At 44.7% G+C, this 13,553-nt stretch overlaps 1 protein-coding gene across 1 annotated transcript in view; it reads right to left on the reverse strand.

Annotated features, from left to right (window-relative positions):
• RTN1 (reticulon 1) overlaps nucleotides 1–13,235 on the reverse strand; it is a 183,510-nt gene extending 170,275 nt beyond the window's left edge. Inside the window, exon 1 of the mRNA XM_034768025.1 lies at nucleotides 12,951–13,235. Coding sequence (XP_034623916.1) covers nucleotides 12,951–13,137 — 187 coding nt within the window. The 5' untranslated portion in view covers nucleotides 13,138–13,235. The remainder of the gene's footprint in view (nucleotides 1–12,950) is intronic.
• Between the last annotated feature and the right edge of the window lie 318 nt (nucleotides 13,236–13,553).

Here is a 13,553-nt window from a genome sequence, read left to right on the forward strand (position 1 = left end):
AGTTACCAGCCTAGAGGTTGCTCATGGCAGAGTACTGGCCAGGTAGTCTGCACATGAGGGTGGAGCCGAGTCCTTGTCAGATGCGCATCTGATGCTCCTGGAGGGTGTCAAGTATCAGAGGGGTAACCGTGTTAGTCTGAATCTTACTTGCATCTGAAGAAGTGAGGTTCTTACCCACGAAAGCTTATGCTCCCAATACTTCTGTTAGTCTTAAAGGTGCCACAGGACCCTCTGTTGCTTTTTAAAGTATAGAAGTTCCACTGTTGCATGTAATGGTAATTCTAAAATAGAATATAGAAATTTACTGGACAAAATAAAAATAGCCTAATGCTTTAAAAATATCATTTATCTCGCTCCAATTTAGACAGATAAAGATTGTAGTTTCTGTTATCGGGCCAGCAATAGATCAAGTACATTTCTAAATCTTACTGACATCTAGAGCTGATGGGAAAGAAGAAAACACAAAACTTTCGAGAATTTGGCAAGAATGTATTAATTTTTTTAATAGTTTTTTCAAACTATGTCAAAATTTCTTCTAAAGGTTTTGATTTTTGAAAATGTCAAACATCTCAACAGCTGGGTCAAAACAAAACACATTTTTTACTATTTTTTTTGTGAAAGTTTTCAAAGTGAGGGGATATTTAAAAAATTAACATTGGTGATGACTTTTTTTTACTGAAACCTCAAAATGCAGGAAATTTGGACCTGGTCAACTGGCATAATTAGGGACGTTGGTCCACATTTTCAATGGGCCTTCACACTGGCTGTTTATTTTGTTCATGAGGGGAAAAAAAAGGAGCATGCACTCATTTGCGTTCAGTGATACCATATCTGTGCAAGCAAGTAAATGCCTGCTTGCCCATCTTCCCATTTGTGCGTGCAGTTTATGTAGACAAGTGCACACGAAATTTTGAAAGTGCAGAATTGAACAGAACCTTTTAAAATTTTGTTCCAAAATGTGCAAGGGAGACACAAGTCTATATTTTCTTCTTTGAAGAAGGAGGCAGTTGTGGACCACTTTGTTATCAAGACTTCTGATTGTGGAGAGAGCAATAAACTGAGATCTACTCCACCGCCACATATTTGAAAACAAGTACACTTTCATTCAGAAAGAGAGTTTTCTGAGAAGGTTAATTGCTTTGGGGCTTGCTTGAATTCTGACCCATTTTTTTTAGAACTTTTACTTTTCACCCAAAACTTTTTCTGCAGCCTGCAGATCTAAGAGTTTTATATTGTATCTGCTGGCTTTTGGGACAACCTGGAAATCATAAGACACAATTATGCATTAAATTTTAATTATAATTTTACAAGATCAATAAAGAGAACAGTTACAACATTAACTTAATATTATGATAAAAAGAAATGGGGAAGATTACCAAAGGGAATAAAACAATCAGCTTTAGAGGAACTGGACAGTGAAGGCTGATGAGGAATGGAATGTTAATCTGTATTATACTGTTCAGCCACTAGATAGCATTGTGTGTGAACATCTTTTTTAAACAAACCTCAACCATAGCTGGGAGAGCATTAAAGGATCTTATAATGAAGACATCTGGTGTGTGTAAGCAAGCTCTGTGACCAGCCCATATGTGGTACAGAAGTACATGACATGGTGTCAGAAGTAAACTAAGAACAGAAACAGAAGGAACAAAGCTTGCAGAATCTTATCAACATGTCACTTTTCAATGCCCCCGAGAACCGTAGCCTTGACAAACCTTCAGAATGGACAGACTGGAAAAAATATTTTGCATTGCTACCAAGCTTCACAGAGAAACTGGAGATATACAGATATCTTCTTTAATTTATGCTATGGGGAAGAACGTAGACCATATCTTTAACTCCTTTGACTTTACAGAAGACCGTCACAAAGATGACTATGAAAGGCTTCTGGGTATTTTTGATGCACACGCTATACCTCAGAGAAATACGGCTTGTGACAGCGTATTTTTCCATCTGAGAATTCAAGAACCAGGGGCAAATACTGAATTTTTTACGAGAGCTCTTCATACACTGGCTTAAAACTGTGGTTTTCAGAATGCAAAACATGAAAATATTAGAGTCAGGCAGCTCAAGCTATTGGGTTCACAGATAAAAACCTTTCACAGCAGCTACAATTGAAGAAAGATTTAACCCTAGCCACAGGTATTCCAATAGCAAAACAATCTGAAATGATGAAACAGCAAAACCTAGAGAAAACTGATAAACTTCCTTCCCTTAGGGGTTTTATGATAATGACTTTTAACACTCAGGGTTTTGCTGTTCACCAGTTCAGACTGTTTTGCTGTTTGAGTAGCTGTGGCCCACATTACCCACAAGTGAATGGAGAGGCTGAGAATTGTACAGACAGCCAAGAAAATCCTACAGCAGGAAGATCCATTCCTGGCTCTTCTGAGTTGCAGATCACACCAGTAGCAGCTACTGGATATAGTCCACCACAACTCCTGATGGGAGGACAACTCAGAACTACTGTTCCAACTTTTGAAAAGACCCTATTTCCAAAGTGACTAGGCATGAAGAGAGTAGCCAAACTGAACAAAAACGCTAAGGATGTGTCTACATTATAATTAAACACCTCCACCTGGCCCGTGTCAGCTGACTCAGGTTCATGGGGTTTGGGATACAGGGCTGTTTAATTGCAGTGTAAATGTTCAGGCTCAGGGTGGAACCCAGACTCTGGAACCCTGGTAGGGAGGAGAGTCCCAGAATCCGGGCTCCAGCAGAGCCTGAACATCTACACTGCATCTACACCCCATAGCCTGAGCCCAAGTCAGCTGAAATGGGCCACCTGCTGGTGTTTAATTGCAGTGCGGACATACCCTAAAAGAGTTAATGAACACTTTCACAACAGACGTCACTCAGAGAACTGTCAGATCTAGGACCTGCTAACCATGTTCATGTCAAATTGGATGGAGAAAAAGGATGGACAACTCCAGCACTCATAAAGAAAAATAATTCATCACCCAGATCATATGTGATCGAGACCGACAGTGGAGAGTTCAACAGAAACTGTTGACATCTACCGTTTGTTCCTCATAAAGAACAATCAACAGAGCAAAAGCTAGAGATGGCCGATGCAGAACAAGACGACTCCAGGATTCCAAACCAACCATAGCCAGTCATTGCAACTAATGGACAGCCTGATGACCAAGTTGTTATATGGTCAGGTTATGTAATTAGAAAACCAATATGATTCGGAGACACTTAACAGATTGATGCATACTGAAGTTCAAAGACAGCGTGATAGTGTAAATATTGTAACGAAATGTACTGTAATGGAATGCTAAACTGTTATACTTTTCAGCTAGTAGGTGGTACTGTGTGTAAAATACCTTTTTAAAAGAACCTCAGCCATACCTGGCAGAGTATTAAGTGGTCTTATGATGAACACATGTGGTATGTATAAGCAAGCTCTGTGACCAGTCCATATCTGGTACAGCAGTATGACAGCTGTATCAATTCAAATTTAGAGAAGAGTAAAACTCCAATTTACATCATTCCCTTGGTCTATAATGTTTACCAAAGGTACATTTCTGTGATAACAATTAATGACAGGATCCTGTGAGGTACATAGCATCTCCTGAGATGTGCTGAACACGGATCAGAAGATGCTTCATACCTCATAAAATCAGGAACTACATTTTTACTAGTTATTTTTAAAAAATTCCTTCCGGTCTGTGCCTGCAATTAGCAGGTATAAATAGTGGTAGCACAACTTAAGTAATTTAGATGCAGCTGTATAGCCAGTATTTAAGGCTCCAATTCAGCAAAGTTCTTAAGTCAATGGGACTACACAAGCTTAAAGTGAAGCATATGTGGACATGTGGGCCTAAGAGTCGTTAAGCTCTATAAGGGTAGTTAAGCTCTAGGATAGGCTTCCAAGGGAGATGTGGAAACCCCATCATTGGAGGTTTTTAAGAACAGGTTGGACAAATGTCTGTAGGGGCTGGACTTGATGACCTCTCAAGGTCCCTTCCAGCTCTATATTTCTAGGATTCTATATGCTTAAGCACTTTGCTGGATCAGGGCCTAAGTGTCTAAATGATCTAAATTGCACTTGTGGTTCTTTGTGCCTACAAACTGCTGGCACCAGAAGAGAGGCCCCTCATGCCAGCTGCACAGACATTAGCCAGAAACATAGTATTCTGCAAAGTAGAAATGGGCTGCACCTGGTAATGCTCATGTTCTCCCCATTCCTCCCCAAAACATTTGGGGAGACCACTCCATAACAGGACTAGAAGCCAGGCATTCTGGGGCTGGTTACAACAATCTGTCTGTCTGCCTGTATGTTGACACCCCATGGCCCAGCAATGCTCCCTGTGCGCAGCCCACACAGATTATTTCTGCTGCTGACAGGAATAATCTGTAGATTGGGAGGGAACTGCTGCTGACCTGGATAAGGCTGAGTATTGGTGCTGCTTTGGCAGAATATAAGTCTTGTTCCAGAATCTGGCCTTTTTCTATTGCTACAGAGTGCTAGTTTAAAAATCAAACTCAGTGAGAGAGATGCTCTCGCTGACGTGAGTGTGCTGGGATCTGTACTTGGGTCAGGTGCTTTTCACATCCCCAGGTGTACAAGATGCTATCTTTGGGTTGCTTAGTCATAGTGCAGGCTGTGGGTGGCATTCAGATGAGCAACAAGTGCCTGCCAGCCCTGAGAAGCAGCACTTCGTACAATCCCATCGCATGCTGACACAACAAACAACTTTGTTCACATACTGTGGATTCAGTATCTCTAGCTCCTCCTTCACTGCATTGCCACAGACAGAACAAACGGTAGCACAGAAGAGGGATTGTATTAAAAACAAACCAACCCTAACTTCTTAGGCAGTCTTGCTTCCTTCCGAAGGGCCTAATCCTGCTTCCATTGACATCAATGGCAAAACCTGTCAGAGATGGTCTAGGTATAGTGAGTCCTGTGTCCTCTCGAGGTCCCTTCCAGCCCTACATTGCTAGGACTTTAATGGTGCCGGATCAAGCCCTGAATATAGCCCTTCTCTCATTCTATTCCTTGAAAAAGGCCTCTGCATATTTTTTAAGCCTGATAGAAGGGGTCATATCCTCACTTGGGTAAATCAGAAGGGCTCCCTTGACTTTGATAGCCTGAATTCATTCACCTTACAATTGTGCTGCGAAGCCCGTCTGTTTAATGGTGGAGGGCTGAGGGTGGGATTTCTGCCTGGTGTTTTTAAGCTGTATTGGTCACTTGACTGGTGATTGAATGATATGTGATAGAGGGGGAGCAAGGTGAAGGGCTGCTTTGTAACTCTGGGGTTATTGTGCCCAGGGATGGAGGTTTTAAACCAAAATTTAACAGATCCACCCCAACTCTCCTAAGGAGACTACAATGGAAAGTCAGTTAATGTTTACAAGTGAAGAGGATTCTGGGACCAGGAAACCACAAAATGTACCACATGACCCTATGGACCTTTTTCCTACTATGTTGTACAAACCTGCCCCATACATTCGCTCATTCCTGATCAGGGTAAGATGTCTTTAATGTTACTGCTAAAAATAATAATTCAACTGCAGTTAATAAATTCAGCACTACTTTGGAGAAAGAAGAATTACAATCTCAACTGATAAGTAAGTAAATATAAAAGAGATGTATCCATAAACAACTCATAGAAAAGGTGTCTAGTCTCCCCTAGCATGTAACGACCCCAGCAATGCTGATAAATGCAAAAGAACTAATCTCGCCAGGTGCTGTGAGCCTCCTGTGAGTCAGCGGGATCTATCCAAACTTTCCCCTGGGTAATAAGGCACAGTAAGTAACTGGATACAGACCTTACTAAGTAAAATGAGAGCATATGTCACTCTTCCTTCCTCTCCCAGACTTGAATCCACTTGTACACTGTGGTCTTTTGGGGCAAAACCCCCAAATAGGTGCAAATCTTAAGGGTGTTTTTTTCCCCCATAGATTCCAATGCCAGAAGGAATCACTGTGATCATCTAGTCTGACCTCCCACCTAACAAAGGCCATAGAACTTCCCTGAATTAATTTCTGTTTGAATCAAAATCAGATTTAAAAATTCAAAGTGCTGATGACTCCACCACTTCTCTTAGAAGTTCGTCCTAATGGTTAATTATCCTCTCTGTTAACAATTTATACCTTATTTCCAGTCTGATGTGCAATTTAAAAGGCAAGTCATGAGATGAAAATATTTATGGCAGCCACAACTATAGACAAATGTGATTAGATGCCCCCTCTCCCATACTCCTCCAACCAGAGTTAAAAGGGCAGAAGTAGTTCACTGACCAGAGGGACAGTCAAACAAATGAAATTATGTTACAAGATTTACTGGTCCACAGGATGATGGAATTGGGACATCTAAAGTAGCTCCCCTTCCGCACGTCTCCTTCCACTTCTCTTCCGCCCGCCCCGATATATAAAAAGCTCATTACTGATTTATGGGATTAATACATTAGAGGTGAGTGACCTCTCCCCTTCCTATCCATTTTGTCTCCTTCTTCTTCTTGGTCCTCCTCAAGTCATTTGCAACCCTTATTGGTTAAGAGTTAAGGTAGGGGGCGAGGGCAGATATACACACATACTGGCTATGACCAGTTTTTTCCCCCAGGGTCATCAATTTATTTAACAACCAAAAGGCCATTGCATATATACAGGCTGATGCTAGCTTTAGCAGGATACCCTCCACAGCAGTAGTGGTGGGGAAATAGCAGAGTTTTCATTGGAATTTGATTTCCATGGGCTTGAGAAATCATATTGCCTTACAGATTTTATGCAATAACAATAGTAACAACACTTAGCTCTTACATACCATTTTTCTCTAATAAACCTCAAAGCATTCTACAAAGGAGAGCAAGTATCATTGTCCCCATTTTTACAGATGGGGAAACCGAGGCACGGTGCTGGGCGGTGACATTCTGAAGAATTTTGTTTGAATGACTGGTACTCTAAAGAAATGCACAATGTACTGACTTGCCACAGACTGGAGTGCACAGACAAGCTGTAAGGGAACTTTAGTAAGGTATAGATCCAAAAATAAATCTACTTTTTTCCCTATATCTTTTTGCAAATTCTACATCAAATCATAGAATTGTTTGGGCTGCAAGGAGCCTCTATAATATAATCTGGTTCAACCTCTGAATTTGCAGGGGCATTTCTAAAATTTTCAGAGATTATCCAAGGGGCCATAGGGAAAAATCTGGTTAACTAGAACAAGAGAAGCCAAATACTGCATTGGCCTAAGTATGCACAACTCCACTTAAATCACTTTCAAACTAGGGCTGAATTCACCCTGAAGGCTTTAACTAGGTTGTGAACAAGACTGTAGTGGACATATTTTAAAATGGCTGCTTTAGACACAGGGAGGTAGCTTTTAGGGCAGGTGTCACTATACTACCAATGCTCTTCTTTCTACAACAATTCAATAAATAAATGCCAGGAGCCCAGTATTCACGTCGTGAGCAACCCTCAATGGCGGGAGGATGAAAAAATCTGCTAAGAAAACACATTTCAATATCAGACATTGATATTGTATCAAATGACTGTATCACAGACACTATGACCAGGTCCTTACAGCAACCTGTCGATTAGCTAATGTTCTGATGTTCAGGGATGCTGAAGTGACCAGGTAGGTGCACAAAGCCTGTGTGTTGTAGCTACATGGGCACCAATCCAACTCTCCAAACTCATTGACTCCAATGAGAGTTTTGCCTGACTAAGAGTCGAGCATCAGGCCCAGCGTCAGTGTGTTCTCAAGAGCTTGTTGTCCCTGAAGACCATTTAAAATTCTCTTCCCGTCTTTAGTCATCATGCCGCCTTTGCTGCCTCTGGCACCGAGATAGCCCCAGACACAGGGAAAAAGAGCAAATGAAAATGATTTACGAGTTAAGCTGTATCAACACGAAGGCAGGCGTATTCTGGGCCGAACGGTGCCACCAGCTCATTCACAGCCCGAGCGAGCAGGCTTTGTGCAGAGGAGCCAAGGGGAATGGTGGGCGGCTGCAGCAGAAGCTGCAGACCCACTGGCTTTGTGCCTATTCTTGGGAGCTGCCGTGTATATGTTGGGGAGGACACGATGCAGCTGTCAGCCTTGCCTGAAGATTTGCATCATTTCCCCCTCCCTCCATTTTAATGTGGAGCTTTCAAGTATGCATATCAATCTAATCAACAATCTACTGCCCTTAAGGGCTTGGCTGTGCAGCACTTTCTGCTAGGGACATTTGTCACATGTCGAGCTAAAGGAATCAAGTCGGACCACCATATTTAAAAACAAAAGGGCTATGCTGTGGGGGTTAAAGCCACAGCTGTGTTAGGCAGGGTGTGAGGGGCAATACACCAGCTATGGGACACACACTACCTGCAGACTCAGGCAGGCTGAATGCCACCAGGGCTCAGGGGGCTCAGGGCAGGAGAGGCAGCTGCTACACCATTGCGAGGGTACAGTCAGGGCCGGATTAAGGCAACACAGGGCTATCTGGTTCTGCCTCTGCAGCCTGTGCCATGCCCCATGTCTCCCAACTTGGAGTATTAGTGGCAATGGGAGCCCCTCCCAAAGGAGCAGGAGCTGTCACATCAAGCCCCCATTTCCCCTCAAGAGCAGCAGTAGGGTCCTTTCTTTACTTAGAAGAAGGGGTCCTCTCTCCCTCCACAAGGAGGTAAGAATGGCCACGGGGGTGAGCCCCAGCCCTTACCCAGCAGCAAGGGTGTATCTGTTTGGGTCGGTAGGTGGGTTAGGCCTGCTGCACTCTTCTTCTGCCACACACCCAATCCTATTTGGGTGATGTTGGCAGGGCCCCCAGAGCAATGGCTCTTAGAATTCACACCCTACTACAGTTCTCCCATCTTGGAGTGATTGTTTCAGGCTCTCTGCAGACTCAGGCAGATGTCGCTGCATCAGTTAAATTCAGGTCACATTTTCAAGCTTTTCTTCACAAGCATGTGGCCTAGAAATGTACTCCTTAATAAAAATAATAATGAAACCTGAGATTATGACCTCCTCTCGTGATCCTGGGAATTGGAGCCCTGGGCACAGGCCTGTAGTGCCTATACTGCATTCCAGGCTGGATTAAGGGTATGTAAACCTTTCAGTGCCAGCCCTGAACTGCCAATCTGTGTGGAATTGGAGAGAAGCCATAGTTCCACTTCTGCCCCACTGGAGAGATCAGTTGGCTGCACCAGCCTATACCCTACTTGTTCTCCCAGGATTCTGGTGTGGTGAGGGTGCAAAGGTTTGTCCCACTCCCTCCTCACCCCACTAACACACCCCAACCGGGGGCCAGAATCTACCCCTAGCCATTCTGTCATTTTGTGTTTATCCCAGGAAACGGCCTGATATCAGCCTGTGCAATATTTTTGGAAATGTTTTTTTTCCAAAGACTTTTAATTACTGTCAATGGACAAAAATAAATAGCAGAATCCATGTGCAGATGGTGTGTGGTGCGGCATGGAGCTTTCTTCAGAAACATACAAATGCTTAGCAGTCTCTCACTGCTGTTTTAATCTCGCAAGATCAGCCTACAGTGCTTCTTGCCCTCAACCAAGTTCACGTTTTGGGAGGGGAAGGCCATTCTCAGCACAAAGGGCTGAACCACATACAAGAGCAGCAGTACCTCACCTCTTTCATCTTGCTCCTCCAGGGATGAAGGGTCGTCCCAGTGATTTCTAATATAGCAGCCAGGCAGGAGAATTAACAGATGTGGAAACCGTAGCTTCTTATAGCCCAGATTTTGCTTGAGAAATCTCAGGGTCTACTTATGAGAGTTCTATGCAGCACAGCTGTACCTCACCCCCGCTCCCCATCAGGAATTCATGTGAACCATTTCTTCAGTTTCCATCAACCCTGGTTTTGGTTGAACACAAACGCTCGGCATGAAACCCCTGTAAAAATTGTTGCATTTCACTCCTAAATCTCATAAAAGCCACTCACATCATTTTGACATGCAGCTGGTTGGGCTCAAAACTGAGCCCAGGTTGGCTTGAAAATACGCACTTACCTTTCAACCGTCCCTGGCTGCGTTTCAAGTTTATAGCAAAATCCAAAGCCAGGGAAAGTTTGCAAGGTTTCGGGTTTCATAACAAAAAAGTTTTGCACAGCTAATGAGTAAATGCTCTTATTATTCTTAGTTGTTTGTATGTTAGTAGCGTCTACAATGTGCAGGGCACTTTCCAAACACTTCAGATGCCACAGTTCTGACCCGAAGGAGCATCTAATCTAGCAAATGAAAAACAACAGATCCTGGGTATAGGAAGGGGATATATAACATACAAGCAGGATGGCTAGGGGGTGACTGGGAAACATATCGGTGATTCTATTTTTTGTTTTGTTTGCTTGCATGTCTTGTTTATTGCATAAACTATCCCCAACTGTCTCCACAACCTAGTGACTATTAGCTGGCTAACTTCTCTATGATGACATTTGCCGCATCTATGTATCTCCCTGTTGGCCTATTCCCACAGCTCTTGGGTTTTAATGGCATTGCACACCTGAGCAAGGCATGCAGGATGCCACCCTATAAACAACAGAGTTCAACTGCTTTTAAGAAACACAAGAAAGTTCTACATACTCAGCAACATGCGAATGCCCCTTATTTGCTCACTTAAAAATAATCACACAGAAAGAGTATGTAAACAATGCGTTTCCCCCTGTGAAAAGAGACAACAATTGCGATTATTTATGCCCCTTGGAACATAGAAACCACTGATATTATAGCAACAAAATAAAGAGAAGGCTGTGTGTGAATGCAGTGGATTCACTGGATGGAGTGCTGTAGAATACAGTGCTATCGGCTCTGCTGTCCCCTCCCCACCCATTTTTTAAAATTATACAATACACATGAAAGAGTATACTCATTTTAAAATATTTTAAAATGTAACAACATTAGCACATTTATTAGCTAATCTGGGGTTTAATCAATCTGTAACCGGTAAGCAGTAGTTAGTATTTGTACTGATGAATTCTCTCGCACCGCCCACCCCCGAGTTTGGCACAAATCTATATATTTATAACACCTCTGTGTTGATTATTCCAAATGCAACATCTTCATGATTTTCTTTACTAGCTAACTATTCTCTTTCTAATGCAATGCACTCTGGAGAGCATCAGTGGCACCCGACAGATAAATTCAACACTGAAGAAGCTTTCATTAAATGTAGGCAATATCACAGTTTTTTCAGTCGAGTGGGGATTTGATTTGTGCTGTGCAAGAAACCACCCGTCTTTGTTCTTTATATAGTCTGAGCTTCAGGATTGCCATGATTCTCTCCACAAATGAAGAAAGAAAGATTAGGTCCCCACAGCCATTTGTATAATTATACTTTTAAGGGAAATCTCTCTACCGAGAGAACTCCACCCTTTACTTACACACACACACACACACACACACCTCCCTTACATTTACATTACAAGCCATATACCTCCCTCGTCAATATAAAGTCATGTTTCACAACTGACCACCGAGATTAGCTAATGAGCAGCACATCAGGCAGATTTTACTGCCTGCCCAAAGCTCTAAACCAGTATGACATTGTCTCCATCAGCCGATGGGCATTAGACCCCATGTCACTATTGAACCCAGAAGAACCAAGCAGCCAGGAAGGCTGCAGCAAAACATCCATGTTGAGCACACACCCACCGAGAAAGCCAGGGCTGTGTGTAAGTGGAATCATGCGCCTCTATAATAGAGCCGGCAACAAATGATCATGGAACATGCGTTCCCCCTGGACAGCAAGTCTTTTGTGTTGAATGATGGTAGGAGATCAGACAGGGACCCAACCCAAAATGTTGCTCCTAATGCATTTGCGGTTATTGCATAACTGGGACTCATGTTGATCCCAAGCTTCTCACCTCCAACTTAGTCGACCCAAGTGTAATACTGTACAGCTGCATAATGGGGGCATCTGATTCCCAGTGGACAAGAATTTAAATCAGAGCAGCCAACTTCCCACATGTAGATGGTTAGTTAGATTCCCCCACCAGCTGGCAAGGGAGAAAGGAAGGGGGGAAACCACAGAAAAATATAGAAGCACCTTCCTCAAATAATTCTCCCATGAACTCCCAGAAACTGAAGTCTCTGGATTTCACTAACAGATGTGTGCCTACTACCAAAGGAAAGGTGCTCCCAAACCTAGGGAAACCAAATACATCCCCAAAGCAAACGACATGAAATGCACCCCTAAAAGCAAATGGGAAATAGACACAGCAACAAGCAATATTTAAATTAAGCTGTGTCCCAAGAGCCAATAGAAAATAAACGCACTCCCCTCCCCGCAAATACTGAAGTTCAATTAATCAATTTCACATGTTGAAATTAAACAAGGGCCAGATTGGGATCGCCGAAGCAAATGCGGATTAACTCCTTGAACTCAGGGTACATCTACACTACAGCGGGGAGTCGATTTAAGATACGCAAATTCAGCTACGTGAATAGCGTAGCTGAATTCGACGTATTGCAGCCGACTTACCCCGTTGTGAGGACGGCGGCAAAATCGACTTCTGCCGCTTTTTGTCGGTGGCGCTTACTACCACCTCCGCTGGTGGAGTTAGAGCGCCGATTTGGGGATCGATTGTCGCGTCCCGACGGGACGCAATAAATCGATCCCCGAGAGGTCGATTTCTACCCGCCGATTCAGGCGGGTAGTATAGACCAGACCTCAGTCAATCAATCCGGATTGACACGGGTATAAGGGAGCTCACGGGCTAGCCCAGGCAGAAATAACCCCCCCCCCCCAGCTCCAGAGCAGGGCGTGCGGCGCCCAACGAACCGCAAAGCGCTTGCAGGAACTCGGCAGAGCTGCTGTAGTCGCCCCCTCCCTCGCCTGGTTATTTTTAAAGGCCAGGCTCTCTGGTTCTGTAGCATTTCCCTCCTGGCAATCGCCAAGCGGCCCGGCAGGGATCAGAGCGAGCGAGCGGGCGGGGCGGGTGGGGGGAGGGAAGGATGCTGCCTGCCACCCTTTGTTGAGCATCTCTGGGTACCTCGCCTTTTACCTGTGGATGCAGTCGCCATGGTAACGGCCGGGTGTTCCCTGGCGGAGCCGGCCGGCAGCTGCGGCTGCTGCTCCCCGTCTCCATCCCTCCGCTGCGCCCCAGCTGCGCGCTCCTCCGCCCCGGCCCCAGCCCAGCGCGCCCCAGAGCCCGACAGCGGCAGCTCCTGGCGATCCGGCGGCGCAGACATGCTGACTTCCCGGCTCTGGGCTCTCAGGCAGCGGGAGGAGGCGGTGGCCGCTCGGAGTCCGGGCGCCTGCGGGTAGCTCAGAGCTGCTGCTGCTGCTGCTGCTGCGGCTGAAGCTCCACCAGCGCTGATTACGCAGGTGAAAATGGCTTGTTTAGTTGGAGCCTTCCAGCCCTTGCGTCACCCTGTGGCTGGCATATCACAGGGCAGCGAGCTGCCAGCCGGGCTCTAACTCTGCCCCATTTAACTGCTTCAGGCAGGCAGGCACCGAGCGCTTTGTACAGAGGGAGAAATGTCCCCTGCCCATTCTCCCGCCCCACCCGCCTCCCCTCCCCGCATTGTTACCAGTTGCTCAGCCCAAGAGAATGCAACATGGCAGAAGAACCTGGCTCTGCGTGCTTGGGGCCAGTGCCATTTCC

Source organism: Trachemys scripta, chromosome 4 (genome assembly GCF_013100865.1).
Source record: "Trachemys scripta elegans isolate TJP31775 chromosome 4, CAS_Tse_1.0, whole genome shotgun sequence".
In the NCBI taxonomy this organism is placed as follows: Eukaryota; Metazoa; Chordata; order Testudines; family Emydidae; genus Trachemys; species Trachemys scripta.